Source organism: Poromitra crassiceps (assembly GCF_964638095.1).
Source record: "Poromitra crassiceps genome assembly, contig: HAP1_SCAFFOLD_1391, whole genome shotgun sequence".
Classification (NCBI taxonomy): domain Eukaryota; kingdom Metazoa; phylum Chordata; class Actinopteri; order Beryciformes; family Melamphaidae; genus Poromitra; species Poromitra crassiceps.
In genome coordinates this window covers 11,480-30,000 of record NW_028151020.1, presented here as the reverse complement: position 1 = coordinate 30,000, position 18,521 = coordinate 11,480, and the positions used below count along the sequence as shown (strand labels likewise).

The window sequence follows — 18,521 nt, the reverse complement described above, 5'->3', positions numbered from 1 at the left end:
AGCAAGGAGTTTATTGTGGTAAGATGGTATTTGTGTGTGTGTGTGTGTGTGTGTGTGTGTGTGTGCGTGCGTGCGTGTGCGTGTGTGCGTGCGTGTGGGAGATGCGTGTGTGTGTACAGTATGTGTGTGTGAGGCAGCTTGCATGTATGTGCGTGTTTTGAGGTGTGGCAAAAAGTAGGTGCGGCTGACCGTGATGACATCCAGTATGCTGAGGAGGCTGTGGACGCTGTCTCCAGGATAAACTTCCTTCACCACGCTTTCTTTGCCATCCTGGAAAACAGGAATAAGCAAGTAGAATGTATGAAGCACTTCCTACGAAATGTATATCCTACTATAGAATCCTACGATCCTACTATAGAATCCTACGATCCTACTATAGAATCCTACGATCCTACTATAGAATCCTACGATCCTACTATAGAATCAGAATGGGCATAGGCAGGGACTGACAAAGCCGGTTCTTCCACTTGCCAAAATGCCCAACTTGATTTTTGGCAAGTCTGCGTGGCTTTGTGGCACGCGCATCCCTTGGCACGGACTAGTGACTAATGAAGACAGAGATATACTGGCACTTTACATGAGCCCACCCGCCTCCCGCGGGATAACTGCACCGCCAAGAATGGCTTTTTCTAAATATATCTTGTAATCTACAGTTTGACAAAAGAAAGACAAGATTAACGCGTTCAAAACTCTGGCTGCCGTCTGCTTCTTGAAGTTGCAGTTATTCCACAAAAGCTATTTTTAAATGTGATGACTCATGAATGACAATAAGATCTACTGTACCAGTGTTTACATTGGAAGTATCTGATTTGATTGAATGTCAATTTTAAAGTTATTGCTACACCAAAATGCAACAGTTTTTTTTTTTTTTTAAGTTCCTCTCCTCAGAATTGACCTAAATGCAGCTTCACAGACATGGATTATAAGGCTAATCCTAGATTTAAACGAGATGTCAATTAACTCATCTAAGACTTGCTAAATGCTCCTTGCGAGTGGCTGTGAGCTTATTTGTCATTCAGAGAGCAACCTTTGCCAATAGCCATAGTCCCCTAAATCCCTAATGAGATTATCTGACTCAAACACTCACAGGTGCTAATCATTTGTTAAAGGGCAGAACTCTGCTTAATTTAAGGCTCATCGTTAAGCTCCTTAATAATACTCCTCACTCGTTTGTATGGATAATCGTGAGTGCAGGGGCCGCACACAAACAAACAAACAAACAAACAAACAAACAATCTACTCCCCTTACCGTTCCAGTAAGGCACAATTCTAGTTTTCCGTCCTGAACCACATAGATGCTGCTGTCAGGCTGTCCCGGTCTGAAGACGTACTCCCCCTGTTGGAACTGCACAAACACCATGTGCTTACAGAGCTCCAGGAATAAGGGCTTCTCAAAGTGACCCAGTACCCTGCAGGACAACAGAGAAGGTAACGGCTAATGTTAAGATTCTTCTCACATTGAAGGTAAACAAACACTCCTCTGGCTAGCTTTGTATTCAGCATAATCAATATAGTTCATGTTTTAAACACAAGTCTGCAAAAAAGTGCAGGGCTTTTTCAAATCTGTGTTAAATTGTGCTTTTGCTACGCAAATGCCCGACGACCGCACATCTCTAAGGCATATCTGTTGACGGTAGCAAATATTTCTTCAAGAGCTGCTTGTCTTCCATGCAAATTAGCTCTGCGATGTAAAGAAACCCATGAACACCCCCGTGTTAGGCCCGAGAGAGACTGTTTCTCTATCACAGAATCAACTGTTTTTACTCTAAATACTTCATATTATCCACCATCTTTAATCTATATACATACAATAATCTCACAATCGCATACACATGATCAAGTGGCGCCAACCTACCGGACGTTTTTGAGCATGTAGAGCACCTCAGAGGGCAGGTGGGAGTTGGCCACATCAAACTCTGTGAGGTCCGCCTCCAGCACTGAGGGAGGGGGCTCCTTGGCCTGCAGGGTGGGCACCTCCTTCTTAAATCGCAGGATCCTGCACAGGAGGGGGACAGGGGGACAGCGGGACGGACGGAGGGAGGACGAGACGGGAACAAGTGTGAACCGCTGGCTGATGTAACAATAGAATTCAGCTAGTAATGGAGTAAACACAATAACGGAGGTCTCTGGCTGGTGAGAGCGAGCTTTTCTGACGTACTTTTTGGCAATGTTGAGCATCTTCTGCTTCTTTTTGAGGCGTGGGCGGGAGGAAGAGGATGTACCCACCAGGGAAGAGGTAGACTGAGAGACCTGAGGAGACATAATGACATTAGGATCAGAAAGGAGCTGAAGCAGGGGCTGCTAGCGTTTTGTTTTACAGGGTATTCTCATGTGTGTGTGAGGGGCTGCTAGCGTTTTGTTTCACAGGGTATTCTCATCTTGTATCGTGTCGCTGGAAGAGGAAAGTGACCGGAAAAATGGAAAGCCAGAAGGGACGACACATGATGCAACACAGGCTGTGGGTCAGACTGGAACCTCTGGCATAGAGAGCCGCAGGGATGACGTATTTTTGTAGTCAGAACGCGGAAGTCCCGGACTTCTTGGTTCTTCACTGTTTCTGTCTATGGGATTTTTGAATGGGTTTTTGCCGCGATGCTTCAAATGCAACGCAAAATTCTGGGCAAAATTCTGGGCAACGCAAAATTAATCAAACGCGAACCAGAGTTCAGTCGGATAATCTTCACACATGAGGACCACTTTCATGAGTTTTGTAGTGTAAATGCGAGCCCTAGAAGTAAAAAGCTCGAGCTAAGCTAATCCAGAACTACACACTGTCGCATAGGCTTCCACGTCACGTCAGCACTCAACCTGGACTGTTGTTGATGTGTGCACTGATTACCCCGGGCTGAACGGGGCTGAACCAGGTGAGGGAAAGAGAATTTCCGTGTTCGTCCTTTGAAGTGGTGATGTTATTGACGTATATATCCCCATCGACTCAACAGTGTAGTCTCATTTAGCCGTTTGCTAGCTAGCCGCCCTTTTAACGGCACGTAAAAGCTTCAAAACTCATAAAAGTGGTCCTCGTGTGTGAAGATGATATTACTAAACACTGGTTCGCGTTTGATTAAGCCAGCGTTGCCCAGAGAGATTATTAGAAGCATTGTGCCAAAAACCCATTCAAAACTCCCATAGGCGAAAACAGTGAAGAACCAGGAGAGCTAGCATCGATGATTTCCGGACTCGTTCCTGCGGCTCTCTATTGTGAGCAGATGGCTCAGCCTGCCAGCCCAGGACAACCAGCATATTGACGACCCAGTTGCTGCTCGACGCTCACCTTACGCATGATCTTTCGCCCATAGAACATGACTTTGTCTCGCTTGCGGAAACGGTACTTGGGCGCTTCCTGGGCTTCTCGATCTGCGAAAACACAGGGAAACGATCAATTCGAAGAGAAATAAACAATAAAACGAGTCCTCTTTTTGCCATAATTGTCATTATGTGTGTTTATCGGCGCTTGGTGAGAAATGACGAAGCACTCGGCGATTACTGACTTCGAAGCTGGATCCTCCGCAGGACGAAGAAGATGAGGATGGCGATGAGGACTATGGCGATGCCTGCGCCAATCACCATCCCCACCATCTGCAGAGAGAGGAGGAAGAGACAGGGAGAGAGTTATGTACAGGGAGAGTAAGAGGATGTACAATGACAAAAACAATTAAATCATAAACCAAATTAAAATGTAACAAAATCAGCGCTTCCCATGTTATTAAGTATTCTGTAACAGGGGTTACATGTTCACCTCATTTGCTCCAAGTTTAGAATCTAGTACAAGTTGCAGCACTAAAATTATATTTATTTGGAGTGGACACAAAATCATGATAGAAGCCGTATCCTATACTACACCTACAGTATACTTACTTGTGCTTCTTGAATAATAATAATACTGAGCTAAATTACATTTTCTTAATTTCAGATTTTCTCTAGCCACGGCCGTAACTGCATGGTAGTAATAATCGTGGGACCCTTGCTGAGATGAATGAATGAGTTGATGACAAAACATCTCAACGAAACCTCATCAAACTCTCACCATGCTCGTCTGTAGCTCCTCCTCCACCAGTGTCTTGATGTTAGTGAAGCCTTCCTGATGAGACAGAGGAACACAGAGACACATGACTCACACTGTGACTTGACCCAACAACCACACAGAAAACTACTGCTACAGTAGGCCTGCTAGCTGGCAGCTCGCAGCGCACCTCGCGGCTAGCACTGGTTAGCATATTATTCCGAGCGGAGCGCTGTGACAGCCTGTTCCTGGGAGGCTTCGGCTCCAGTGAAGTGTGATGGAATGTGGGAATAAAGGGGATTCGCCCTGGAGGCAGGAATGTCTGGCTATCAGAGCTTGGGAAAAAGATGTAGCATTTCATCTGAGTTGAATTAGCCCTGCTTATGTGTGTGATTTGTATGAGTGTATATAGGGAGAGAGGTGGGAGGCACACAGTGGCTACCGGCTTGCAAAATGTGACCCTTCTATAAAACGCATGCCCTTTCTCATGCCCGCGCTCCCCAGTCCTTTTCCAGCCTTTCAGTTACACTGTTTATTCTATAATAAACGTCAATACAATCGTCAGCATCTTTACGAACTCCCAGCTGCCAGGTTTTCCCCCCTTCCTTGCGATGTTCCCTACATACAGATTAAGGCGCCCAGATGTGGAGCTGCTAAGATCACAGACAACAGGCCGGCATCTGCATGGTGTAAACGCGGCCATTGTTGGAGTAAAGCCCGGGTCAGACGAGAAGATTTAAACTCTTGCCCCGGCGAGCCCCAGACTCAATGCATGGTCTTCTTGAGCACAAACTGAGACCGACAAAATTGCTCCGATTGGTCCGCAGTTGTCAGAAGGTCCAAAGTCTGCAGTCTTGAACCTGTTCAGGTTCATCTGCACCTCCCAGCCCCTGAGTCACTCCTTCTGTCTGGATGGTCACGTCATGCGTCACATGAGGCGAAGCCTATGGAGGGTGACCTAGCCTTAACTGATCTCCCATCAGTCTGCGGCACGGCCTTCTGTATGGAAGTCAGAGATGGATGTTAGCAATAACACCATTTTCTGCTCACAGGATTGGATGAAGCTTCTCTCTACAATACCCACACACTACATGCCCATAGGTCAGCGGTTCTTCCCAAACTTTTCCAACTCGTGACCCACTTGAAAATCTCAAAGATGTCCGCAGCCCAGATATGAGCATAAACAGTACAGAGGGCAAATAATAATGCCTTCCCAGAGCACTTTTTAATTTTAACGATGAAACGGAGCTGTCCGTCAGCACCACACAGAAATCCAAAGCTAAAAGTGAGAGGCTGTCTGATAAATAATTAACGAATAATTGATTACAAATTAAATAACGGTATCATTCAACGATGGAGGAATGCATTCTCATACATAATAATTATACTTATACTTAACAATAATTGACTACCCCCCACAAAAAAAGGAAATCTATTCTAATATTATGCATCGTCTTCCTCAAACTAGTAGGCGACAGAGGAAGATAATAGGAACCCAGCCTATTCATAGTTTGATTAATGTGAGCTTTATCCCTCAAGTTCGATAACATCAGATCAGGTACTTCTTTGGCTGCAGGGAGTGGAACCATCCTGTGGCCAAGATAAGCTTGTATTCTTTTGCTGCAATATCAGAAAGCCCTGTTATCAATCTTACAGCAGAGACGATGTCAAGCCATCTGTTTCAAGTTGCCTTTATAATGTTCGACAACTTCTCCCATTGGAATGGCTCGCACATGTTCTCCAAGGAGATCTGAATGGCTTTCTCTCTGTTTTGGAGCCCTCTTATAGGTTTTATTGGAGAGGACTACGCTGAAATCATATTAAAAGGTTTTGCAACTATCCAAGTTTTTTAGTGCTCTGGCTGACAGCCAATCAGAGACTGCAAGTCTGTTATCGGTGCTTATTGATTGGTGGGGGGGGGGGGGGGGGGGGGGGGGCGAGGGTCATTTGGCATGAAAAGGCCTCAGCTGGAGACCGGGGATATTGACGAAGGACTGACAGATGGTGAGAGCACAGGCAGAGGCATGTGCACTGCACACGCGCGCGCACGCACACACACACACACACACACACACACACACACACACACACACACACACACACACACACACACACACCAGAGGCATGTGCACTGCACAAACACACACACACACACACACACACACACACACACACAAAGGCATGTGCACTGCACAAACACACACACCAGAGGCATGGGCACTGCACAAACACACACACACACACCAGAGGCATGTGCACTGCACAAACACACACACACACACACACACACACACCAGAGGCGTGTGCACTGCACAAACACACACACACACACACACACACACACACACACACACACACAGCAGAGGCATGTGCACACTGCACAAACACACGCACCAGAGGCATGTGCACACACCCACACACACACACACACACACACACACACACACACACACACACACACACACACACACACACCAGAGGCATGTGCACTGCACACACACACACACACACACACACACACACACACACACACACACACACACACACACACGTGTACTTTAGCTGATAGCTGATGGTTGACAGGAAGCTCCGAGTGCAATGGAGTCTGGAAGTGTAAGCACAAACTATTTGGAGTTTGACAAGCTGCAAGCCTATCCACAGCTATCAGAACTCCCTTCAGTTTGTGCAGCACTAGATAGCCAGGCTGAGCGGTGTAAACAGTTTTCTGTGTCTCCTATGTCACTAGATCAAGTTGAACCTCTCTGCTATTTTAATCTCATGCTAATCACATCATTTTCCTAGGTTCAGATAAAGCACTCACGTGTGTGTCTGTGTGTGTGTGTGTGTGTGTGTGTGTGTGTGTGTGTGTGTGTGTGTGTGTGTGTGTGTTATGTTTGTTCTCGTGTGTGTTTCTCTTTTGAAATTAGATGTCTTTTTAGACGTCTCCTTGGAATTATTATTCCTGATGTATTCTACTCCGTCTCATTTCTAGTTTTGTTTAATCTCTCAAGCTACCCAAATGTGTGGTGTCTTCTCTCTTCTGTGTTTCAACATTGTGTTTTCCCACTGCATTCTATCACGTGACTTCTGTGTTTCATCACAGTGAAATAGATTAAGTGAACACACAACTGAACTGAACTGAACTGTGCAGTGTGCACTAACCTGGGAGGTGTCTCCTTGGACCTCTTGTTCCGAGGTGCTCTGTCCCATTCTAACCCCGCCTCTTCATAGGGATGGTCCATCAACAGCCACTGGCAACAACAAACACATGAAGGAGATGTTCATCAGATATGCGCACGCGTACACTTGTGCACAAAAGAATCACACCCACGCATGGAATGTAAAACCCTCCTCTCCTGAGTCCTGACTTTCCAGTGCATCCACAGAAACGCACCCTTATATAATTTACTAGTAGGAACTTGTAATATGATGATGCATTTCTGTCATCATCATCATCACTCACCATCATATTACAGTACGACGTTCCTAGTAACATGATGATGGTGTATGATCATATTACTAGTAGGAACTTGTTACCCCACAAACATCCACTCACACCCTCCCTCATGCAAAACACTAGAGCCCGACCGATATATCGGTCCACCGATATTATCGGCCGATATTGGCCGATATCCGATATATCGGTATCGGCCGATATGTTGGCCGATATGCCGATATTTTTTTATTTTGTATTTTTTAAGTCATAGACATGTTGTATATATTTGATCTTTTTGTGTTCAATTCAAGTTATATTTTATATTTGTTCTATTTGTGTTTTTGTATTTCTAGTAGGGGTGTCACAATATATCGTCCCACGAAATTTCGCGATAGTAAAACGTCACGATATGTATCGTTGAGATGAAATCTCATATCGTGAAAAAAAAAAAAAAAAAAAAATTCAAAAGTAGACAAAGAAACGTCTTTGTTTGTTGAAGTTCAATGTGTGGAAAGTAGTTCAGTTGAACAAGTCTCTGAAGAGACACATGAGAAGTTATACAGGAGAGAAACCATTCAATTGAGTTTCTGGCAAAACTGTTTACTTGACAGGAAAAACTGAAGATGCATAAAAAATAGACTAAGAAAAGTCTTGTTGTTTGAGTTTGAAGAAAAACTGAAGATGCATAATGAGAATTTATACTGCTGAGAAACCTTTTAGTTCAAAGTAAATCTAAGTGACGGTGTAACTCATTCTATTTCAAGATAAGCCTTATCTCCAATCTCATGTTTTTTCTAGTTGTTATTGTAATAACAATTTCCCACAACAGCATGTTTTGTATTTGTGCATTTCAAATAAAATACTACTTTTCCAGTCATATATTGTCATTATTCAAGTTAAAAAAAATATTGTTAAAATCGTATCGTATCGTATCGTTATCGTGAACCCAGTATCGTGATACGTATCGTATCGTGAACTGAGTGTATCGTGACACCCCTAATTTCTAGTTATTTATAATTATTAAATTCCCAGTTCAGTTTACTGTTTCATTGCATTGATGTCATTTTGGACAATAAAGTTTATTGATAAGCTGTAAAATATCCTGCCTACATTACATATCTCAAGGCATATCTTGGTCAAGTGTTTGATATTTGAGGGATCATTGCAAAAACATTGTGTAATATAATGTGTATATTTAATATAAGAATATCGGCCGATATATCGATATCGGATTTTTTTTTACTCTCTGATATCGGTATCGGCATCGGCCTGAAAAATCCAGTATCGGTCGGGCTCTACAAAACACAATTAAAAACGTAAGTGAAACGCTGATTGCGAGGCCGCTCCCTGCCTGTGGGACACAGCTTTCTACACAAATGTCTTTTCTGTTACCGCAAAATCACCTGTTTTACCCCCGTCACTTTGCTTTTGGTTCGTGCTGTGTCTCACTTGCTTGGAGCGCGCCACTTTGAGATGTAGATCAAATGTGTTAATTGTACTATGCACACTAGAGGAGAGGTGTGCCATATCATATCCATATATCCTTACAATTCAATTCAGATTCATATACCGGTAGTCAAACATGCATATTGTGGCGTATCACGTATGCACCGCAACAAGCATGGCTGAAAGCGGCAGTGATTTGGTTAGAAAAGAGCGTGTAACAACAAACAACCACTGTCATATTTGAACTGAAAGCATATTTTCGAATATTTGAAGGCAAACTGTTAATACATGTCGTGATATATAAAATTATTATAACACCTATTTTGTTGCAATTGTATGTTCTTCTTGAAATCAATAATACAATATTTGTCAGTATTTTGTCATACTGTATCGTCAAGAATATCGTCATCGCAGAAATAGCCTGAAATAGCATGATATTATTTTAGGGCCATATCACCCACCCCTATAGACACAGGTAAAGCAGACATGCACAAACAGTGAATGGCTCCTAGCTGCTGCAAAAGCCAGTGAAGTGAACCAACAGAAGACATACAGTAAGAAGACACACAGAGAGAATACAAACACAGAGAGTTTTCCCGTGGGCAGAGGGTTCCCCAGAGCCCATAATTGGGTCTTTGTACTCTTAACTTTCTGGGTTGTTGTAAATAACCCATATTTAATCTCTCCTTCAAAGGCCCTCTTTCTGAGCTTCAGAAGGATCAAATTATTGCATCCTCTCTAGCACTGCCCCCCCCCCCTCCCCCGCCTCTCCTTACCTCTGAGAACACTGGGTCAGAGAGCCCCCCCCCCCCCCCCCCCCACACACACACACACACACACACACACGCCATCTACTGTAGATAGCAGACACAATCCTACCCAGATGGTAACCCCCCTTTCCCTCTTTCTATCCAGCCATCCTCTCCTCTCCATCAATCTCTGCAAGGGGATGATGCTCTTGCCCCGCCCTCCGGTTTGGGCTACTTATTTTCTTAGCCCAGCCGTCACTTTGGGCTACTTATTTTTGGGGATGTAGCGTAAAGAATGTGCAGCATGATATTGACGAGTCCATCCAGCGTTGCCACATTCCACCTCCCCGCCTGCCTCTGCTAATGCAGGCTGATTCAGCTGACACAGGCATATCATGTAGCTGCTGGGACAACAACAGGCTTCATTCACTGTCTGTGTGGGCAAATAAACAAGCTACAGCTAGGCTAGCTTAGCTCACTGAACTGAACTCCCACCGGTTTCCCCACTCCCAACTGGCCACAGTGGCCAGCAGAGAGTGAGCTTGTGGGACAACGAGCGGGCTAACAACATAGGCTCAGTATATATATTTGCTGTCAGCATACAAAGTAGGCTAGTTCACTGAGTGGGAGTGTGTGTAGCCTGTAAACAAGAAAGCAGCTAACACACACTGACAGGGGCCATTAGAGAGAAGGCACAGTGTGTATACCCATAGGGTAGATTACAAATAGGCTATTAGGCTATAAGAAAGGATAGAAGCATGAGATATTAATGTTGACATTTAAAAAAGGGCTAAAATGTAATAATCCATTACCATGTTATTTATCTGCCAATAAAATGTGATGTGATAGCATGCAACAAGCACCTTGTCTTTCACTCAAACAGTGATAAGAAGACTTTTTTGTTCATTCATTTCTCATAAGCGGAGTTTAGGCTATAAATGATATCTATGGATATTATTTTGTTGTCATGCTGTATATTATGCCTACAGAAATGTGGGGCAAATACAGTAGCTGCCAATGATATTGTCTGCCGAAAAATAGTAGCTAATAGCAACCGAGTATAACAACACAGAAGCCAGCAGCAAGTCAATATTTGGTCTTATTGTATTTCCTACCCTCATCTATGACATCATCAGTGCCTGGGAGCGGGCAGTGGTGATTCTAGAGTCTGTTGGGGGCAGGGCCCTAGGCAAAGATTCCAAGGGGCCCCTTCCAACCAGCGTTCTTTCACTTTCAATTCAAGAGAAAGTATATGAATCATGCAGGTTTGACAGGAAGGATTCACATTATGTTCTCTTGAATTGAAAGTGAAAGTGAAAGTGAATGACTGAATTATTCCTGTCAAACATGCATGATTCGCATACATTCTCTTGAATGTATGTTTCACTTCCAATGCAAGAGAATGTACATGAATCATACGATTATGACGGGAATGACATGGGGCCTCTTTAGGGAGGTTTCAATGTCATTGCAAATCGTCCATTGGTTGTTTATGGGGAGGGAGTTGCGGTCACTGCTGTGGAGTAAAGTTTCTCAGCCATCGGGGGCCCCCTAATGGCCTGGGGCCCCAAGCAATTGCCTGCATTGCCTGTTCACAAGCTGCGCCTCTGGGAGCGGGCAGCTGAACTGCTGTGACATCATCAGTGCCTGGGAGCGGGCAGCTGAACTGCTGTGACATCATCAGTGCCTGGGAGCGGGCAGCTGAGCTGCTGTGACATCATCAGTGCCTGGGAGCGGGCAGCTGAACTGCTGTGCAGATGGAATTAAATCAGTGAGGATGGAGTGTCATGTTACAAACAGAGCGTCTGTCAGAAAACAAACCCCAGCACAGGATGCTGCCGTGAGGCTTCAACAGAGCAGGGCTGTTCTGGTGTCCAATTCTCACGTATAACATTAAAACATGTCTTTATTAAAATGACACTAACATGACACAATCATCCATGTCGTTACTCGTTAGATGCATTTATAGGCTAATAAGGCTAGTTTCCCCAGACCTCATAAGAGAAACTGAACATGCGAATATGCAAACGAGAAGAAAAAAAACTGTCAACTTGACATGACCTGCTGTTTTTTCTTACATTTACTCAAGATTGGGAAATTAACACCAGACAAATGCTAGCAAATGTTGGTTGTGGCTGCTATTTGAGTCTACTCTATTGGCCTTTTGGGCAGGTGATTTGGAGGTTCTAGCTAAGTTCTGAAAAATGCCTGGTAAAGCAGTGAAACTGGCTTGTGTATTTTGTAAAGGTTTTCTGCCTTGCCTCCATTGTAGCACCTTCTCCTAGTCCTGACTGTTCAGTGCCACATCAGAATGTTGACCACAACCTATTGCTACACTAAATCACATTTTGCTTCAGTTTATTCTTTCTCTGCACACATACGTACATAATGCATACATGATACATCATGATAATAACAGAGTAAGAAAAGCACAGACCAGCTGTCTCCTTGAGCTGATAGCCAACTGCTAGCCTCCTAGCAGTGCCTCCCTCCATGCAGGCCTACGCCCATTGTCCTCAAGAGACAATGAAGCTAGTGTTGACCTCCACTGTCTAGGGCTGGACACAACCAGGTCTGTTTTCTCTTAACACAACACGCTCTCTGAGCCATGGGGTTCACAATAACAATACAAGCCTATAGGTTTTAGCCGAGCTGTAATGTGTTTGAAGTGAACCTATACTGTATAGAGATGCATGCTTAGAAGGTGTCATTATGACACCTTCAACATATAGTTGACTCTTCCAAATTGTTGCATAAAATCCACTTTTCTGTCTTTCAAAAACCGAAAATCATTCATCTTGAGCGCTCCTTCTTCTTCTCTGATCTGGAGCAACCCGGAACAACGACTCACTGTTTACTCACTAATGCCCCCACACTTCCGCAATGGTATTGCACCTAATTGGCACAATGCAGAAATGTAGGTGCAATACCATTTCGGAAGTGTGGGGGGCATTGGTGAGTAAACAGTGAGTCGTTGTTCCGGGTTGCTCGAGGTGCTCCAGATGAATGATTTTCGGTTTTTGAAAGACAGAAAAGTGGATTTTATGCAACAATTTGGAAGATTCAACTAGATGTTGGTAAAAGATGAGGATGTTGCGCATGGGATCGCGTCTTCACTTCACGTGAAGACTCAGGTAGGGGCTGGCTTTTATACCTAGACGTGAAAATGGCAGATTGTTTGATGGGAAATGCGTGACGTTCGCCGGGCGCTAATGTGCTCAGTATGAGCGAGAAGCGCCCGGCTAGCGGGGTAAGTTTTCTCTGCACATATTGCATTTTTCCTTATTTAACAGATAAATATATTTTGGTCAAAGGTTACAATGTTTCCACCTTTCGTAAAAGAGGAAGTAGCTAGAGAAAGAACTTGCAACTCTAAAATCCAGTTGGTTGCAACTGAAGCCAATGAACTGGTCCATCACCTTTGACCCTGAGAGTCTACCCAATCATGCACACTATTGGCCTGGCAAGTATACCATGTCATTTCAGATTTCAGCAAATGACAACTAAACGGCCACTGGATAATAGCATGGGCAAATAGTCGTGTCAACAACTCAGTACTGATTACCAAGGTTAATTCGGAGGGCGAGATCAGCTCATATGTCCCTCCTGCCAAAATAGTATTGCATAAGTTGCACCCTGGCCTGCGGTGTTTCCTTACAGACCCCTCATAAATCACCTGGCAGGATTGTTTTGGTCGTGTTGTAAACATGGGAAGTTGATAGTGTCAGTCGTTTAACACAACAGTGGATCTGTCCTCCAGTAAACTCTCTCTGAACCTACTTTACTCACACCGGCGGAAGCGGAGACTGTTTTGACGCAATACCGTTATGTGACATGGGAAACGGCTGTTTGGCCTGGCTGGGTACCCGTTCACAGAATAACACGGAATGTATCTTTTGCACTAGCATGACACATTCTGCACTAACGTGTTAAGCATCATCAGCTCATCTGGCTGTGTAGCTACTGGCTAGCAGTTACTGTAGCTAACGTTGGCTAATGATGCTATAGAAACTGACACAGGTTAGCTAGCTACATTAGCTATTGACGCTCTCGGTAGCGGTTTACTGTAATCAATGTGTGGAGATACTCCAAGTACTCGATACCAGCAGAAAGGACGAGACTATTATGCTCGTTCGTTCGTGATGCCTTTCTCTTCTGACCTCCGCGGGGACAGTCCAGTGCAATCTGACTGAGCTCTATTGACACACTGTTTACTCAACAAAACTGAAGATCTCTACAATCACGCAACTAAGAGAACCCCGACTAAAGGTAAGTCGATACATTACAGACATGTTGTTATTATTAAAGGAAGATATTTGTATTTATGAGTTTACCTGAACAGAGGGACTCCCGTCGTCAATCGTTACTGCTGGCTGTCAAACACATAACGGAAATCATCTCACGAAGCCCCTCCCATTTTACTTGCACAAGAACTCTGGCCAATCAAGAACTGAGAATATGTAACCGTAAACCAATCGAAATCCAAAGATGGGACCGGGGGCAGATGTCCCACCCACCTTTATGGAAAAATAATTTCAAGGACCCAATAAACCTTGGCGAACACAATCTATCCAGCTGTAATTGGCTAGCAACAGAAGTGATTGACATGTTATACACAATTACATCAACCGTATTAAATTACCGCAACTTGATTTGGTGAGTGTTAATATAAAATATATACAAATCAACAAATGCAGTTGTTTTATGTAATCTTCGATCTAAGCCTTATCATTACAATGAGAAACCTGATTGCATCCTGTACCCTACTGCATCATATCTCAAAACTGAATGAATCAGGGACACCTTAATAGCGAGATTGAGTCTTGAATTGATTGATTTAATCCCCACTGCATGGATGCACAAAGGTCATCTCTTCCATAAAACATCCAGAGATATTAATTCAAAAGAAAAGCAGACTAATATTTTAATTAAAAGACTAAAATATGTAAATTAGCTGTTTTGACCCCCCCCCCCCCCCAACCCCCAACCCCCAACCCCCAACCAACCAACCAGGCTCACCTTTCAAAGACAAATCCAAAGTAAAGCTAAAGGTGTGCCTACACTGCCCTCTCATGGCTGAAGACTCATTATACATTAGTCAAGTGTAACCAATGGCTACAAATGGGTTGATTTACTCACTGGGTTAACCACATTCCAAAACTGCTGCCATACACATTTTCTTTATGTATTTATCAAATAAGCAAACCATCACACAGTCCACATTAAAATACATAATCTTTATTGTGAGGTGACCCTCAGTGATGCATTTACAGCTCGGAGATGGGCTTGTGTGGCCAGTAGGGGTGCTTGACCTTGTCCAGCTTGGTCTCGGGGTAGGTGTCGTTGAGGTCGTCGATAGTCATCTGCTCGAAGGGGATCATGTTCTTGAACTTATCCAGCTGAGAACAAGGACAGAAAGAGAATACGGAAAAGGCAAAGATAACTGGTGTCTGAGTGTGCCATGTGAAGCTAAAAAACATTGTTCAAATTCTCTCTATTTCTGTTTTGATAGATTAGTGGAAAAGATCGAACACAGAGAGAGGGAACTGCACACAACAAACATTGTGCCTTAAATTAAAAGTCTGCACAAGTGCATGCTAAGTATGCACCTTGGGCCAATAAGCCACCATTATATCCTGTTATGTAATACCTCTCCCCCCAGTATAAATTCCCTGAAGCATCTTAGGGAGGCATTTTAGCAATGTATACACTTCAGAGTCTCACCTTAGCCTCATACTCAGCAATGCGGGCTTTAGATCCTTCAATATAGGCCACTGCACTTTTGTTCTGTTGAAGAAAACACATCGTTACCTCTGATGATGCAAAAGAAGAAGAGAACAACAAAATACATCACTGCTGGCATGTTGAAAGCTTCAGCTTTGGTGTTCTTAATTTTGTCCTTTATTGTGTTGAGTGAATTCCATGGCCCTTGGACCATCTATAGACACTGGAATATTGCATGCTCATTTCTAGCTCGCGAGATACACACACACACACACACACACACACACACACACACACACACACGATTGCCAATCTTGGTGGACAGCAACACTATATATTCAAGTTAACAGTCCACAAAGCCTTCTAGATTGCTGAAACAGAGCTGGCATTTGACCAATAAACAACCAAACGGCCACTTACAGCCTCAGCCTCCTGCGCATCGATGGCGTTGGTCTGTGTGTCGACAGGCTCAGGGATCTGCAGGGCCTTGAACTGTGTGCATAAAGAAGAGGAACAGGAATCATTATCAATAGGCTGCAACTAGAGATTATTTTCTGCATCAATTAAATAATCAATTAATCGACTAATTGTTTCAGCACTAGTGACCACTGCAACACAGCAACAAATGTGAACTGCTATTTAACAGAACTATGACTGAGCTGGATGACTACCAGGCACCAGCCAATAATTATTACACTCAGAGGACTCATAGGATAAGACATTTACGGTATAATGACCTATGGAACTGGGCAATCTGCAGTCAAGCTCACCTTCTTTTCAAATTCATCCACCATCCCAGGTTTGGCTACTGCGCTCCTGTAGTGACTCCAGTCGATGGCTACAGCAGTCTCTGGCAGAGAAGCTAGTCTGGTGTAGAGAAAGATGGAAGGAGTGATGGGAAGGGGGCAAGTGAGGTAAACCAAGTGTGAGGATCCGTGTTCAAAATAAGATATTATAGGTGTGTGTGCAAGCCTGCAAGACAAGCACTGGAAATTACCCCCGCCCCCCCTACTGGGATTTTGATTATTTTTGATCTGTAGAAATAAAAGTAACTGTATGTATGTATTTTTCTGCTGTTATTAGTAGTAGTAGTAGTAGGAGTGCAATAAACTCGTAAATTAGGACATGATACAATGCAGACAAGATTCAGTATTAAACAAAATGTGAGGCAACATAATTTAAGATTTGTCACAACCTTTGCAGCTTTTCATTTACCACCTCACACATTTGACGATGGTGCATGCGCTCCATCAAAGGATGCACCTTCTGTAGCTTTGAGCAAACCTCTTTGAAAAATGTCTAACTAACGTGGTAATTAATTAGTTCTGACTTTATCCCTAATTGTGCCATTCTATTTCTCTCTTGTATTTGAGAATTCAAGCAGTTTAATGTTTGCAGTGAGCAAACCTATGATCCACCAAGCAGCAATATTTCCAATACACTTTTGCTTTGAAAAAAGACACGTTTCTGGGTAGAGTAGACATGGAGACTACCAAGTGTGGAACAGCAGGGTCTGTGGATTGTCCACGAAGAAAGAAGGAAAGGGAGGTAAACAAAATCAGAGAAGAACGGGGGACGTCATATGCTGAGGCTGTTAAAAGGTGGAAAGGGGAAAGAAACGAGGGTAGGGTGATTGTACAAAGGGAGCCGGAAAAGGAAAGAGCAAGTCACAGTAATATCTGTATGGAAAATAAGCGATTCCTGGCATTCATCGCCATGGTGATAAACTGTGCTGCTAGTATGACTGGGAAGACAGAGAGGACTGAAATGGTGGTTGACGCTGCAAAGAGATTTCTGGATGTGGTTGATGTATCTGGGGAAGAGATAGATAAAATACTGAGAGATGCATTTGTGCAAACTCAGGCGTCTGCATCTGGAAAGTAATTATGAATCTGAGTACTTTGGGTGGATATGGATATGGGGTTATTTTGTTTATTTTAGTTCAATTAAGATCAGTTTAGGTTTAGTTCAGTAGATGGCGGTAATGCAACATTTTGGATGCCAACCGCCGTAAAACCAAACAGAAGAAGAAGAAGAAGAAGAAGTGTGGAACAGAATGTCTCAAGTGTGTGGAGAGACTTTCTCAAGCCTGCTCTTGGTACCACTGACTTGGCACCGATGGCGTCACTGCGGGTCTTCAGCGCGTTGAACATGGCCCTCTGGTTGGGTGGGACCCGCTCGGCGAATGCCACCCAGTCAATGGCCTTCAGGGCTACACGGCGACCTGCCATCCTGACTCTGAAAAGCAAAGGGAACTTGTGTTAGAATATAAACCTCACAAACTCCCCAACACTAGACAACAGCTCGATTCAAAAGGCATGCACACAGACTGCTGGGGCCACTTGCATGCACAGGCTACCGTTTGCGGAAATCACGCTGACAAGCAATGGAGGTAGTATGATGACTTGTATGCACTGTTTTTCATTAACGTTCATGTACGCTGAGTTAACGTTAAGCTAGATAAACTTGCAGTAAAGAAAGATAGACTAACGTTAGCTAGCTCTTTAAGTCCTTCAAGCTAAAGAGATTAGGCAGTAGGCAGAACAAGGCAGGTACTGCATGGCACAGTTTTTCGGAACAAAACAGACAGATATAACGTTAATATGTTTAGTTAAGTGACGGACAGCACACAACGACGGTAGGTCTTTGATTTTACAGTCAAGAACACTGACCCATGCCACTGACAGACTAGCTATTGGTTAGCTCATTCTAGCTAACGTAGCCAAGGTCAGAGAATGCGGTCTGTCCACCAGTGATTTCCCAAAGTGCCTAATGAAGGAGACGTTTAGTTTTGCATGTCGTGCATGCGTGGTAAATGAATCGTCGTTGAATGTGCTTTTAATTGACTGTTCTTTCATTAAATAAACTGCTCTCTCAAAACACTCACCTCGAAGTACCAAGCGTTCTCTTTGACAGTGCGCAAATGCGGTAGTGCTTCTTCTTCGTATTAGGACTATACCCCAGCAGCGCGCCCGCTTCTGCCCTCTGCCGGAGGAGCACAGCATTTACTTATACTCCGATGTTGCCTTCAAATGTTATAAACCTCTCTGAGTTGAGATGTCCTAGCCAAAACGTTAAAATAAAACATTTAAGTGTTTATAGTCGGAAATAAGAACAAAACGCACTTTGTAACAAAATTGGTTTTGGTTGTTGTTAAAAACCT

General features: G+C 43.7%; 2 protein-coding genes across 2 annotated transcripts in view; both read right to left on the bottom strand.

The window, feature by feature from the left end:
- The window catches only part of pnpla7a (patatin-like phospholipase domain containing 7a), a gene marked incomplete at both ends in the record, with an annotated part of 9,213 nt that extends 2,000 nt beyond the window's left edge, over nt 1-7,213 (bottom strand). Inside the window, 8 exons of the mRNA XM_083664368.1 lie at nt 190-270; nt 1,250-1,409; nt 1,856-1,996; nt 2,159-2,250; nt 3,275-3,357; nt 3,492-3,579; nt 4,028-4,081; nt 7,166-7,213. Of these exons, the coding sequence (XP_083520494.1) occupies nt 190-270; nt 1,250-1,409; nt 1,856-1,996; nt 2,159-2,250; nt 3,275-3,357; nt 3,492-3,579; nt 4,028-4,081; nt 7,166-7,213 (747 nt within the window). The remainder of the gene's footprint in view (nt 1-189; nt 271-1,249; nt 1,410-1,855; nt 1,997-2,158; nt 2,251-3,274; nt 3,358-3,491; nt 3,580-4,027; nt 4,082-7,165) is intronic.
- A 7,639-nt stretch (nt 7,214-14,852) lies between these two features.
- LOC310771862 (ATP synthase subunit d, mitochondrial-like) lies at nt 14,853-18,312 on the bottom strand. The gene is made up of 6 exons (XM_083664369.1): nt 18,246-18,312; nt 17,468-17,596; nt 16,129-16,225; nt 15,779-15,850; nt 15,359-15,421; nt 14,853-15,033 (listed from the first exon to the last, which is right to left on the bottom strand). The coding sequence occupies exons 2-6, from the start codon at nt 17,587-17,589 to the stop codon at nt 14,902-14,904; spliced, it is 486 nt and encodes a 161-aa protein (XP_083520495.1). The 5' UTR covers nt 17,590-17,596; nt 18,246-18,312; the 3' UTR covers nt 14,853-14,901.
- Between the last annotated feature and the right edge of the window lie 209 nt (nt 18,313-18,521).

Coding starts and splice junctions, on each gene's coding strand:
- LOC310771862 (XM_083664369.1), bottom strand. CDS start 17,589: ATGGCAGGTCGCCGTGTAGCCCTGAAGGCCATTGACTGGGTGGCATTC. Junction 16,226..17,467: donor AGTGACGCCATCGGTGCCAA/GTCAGTGGTACC, acceptor TCTCTACACCAG/ACTAGCTTCTCTGCCAGAGA. Junction 15,034..15,358: donor TTGCTGAGTATGAGGCTAAG/GTGAGACTCTGA, acceptor CCTTGTTCTCAG/CTGGATAAGTTCAAGAACAT.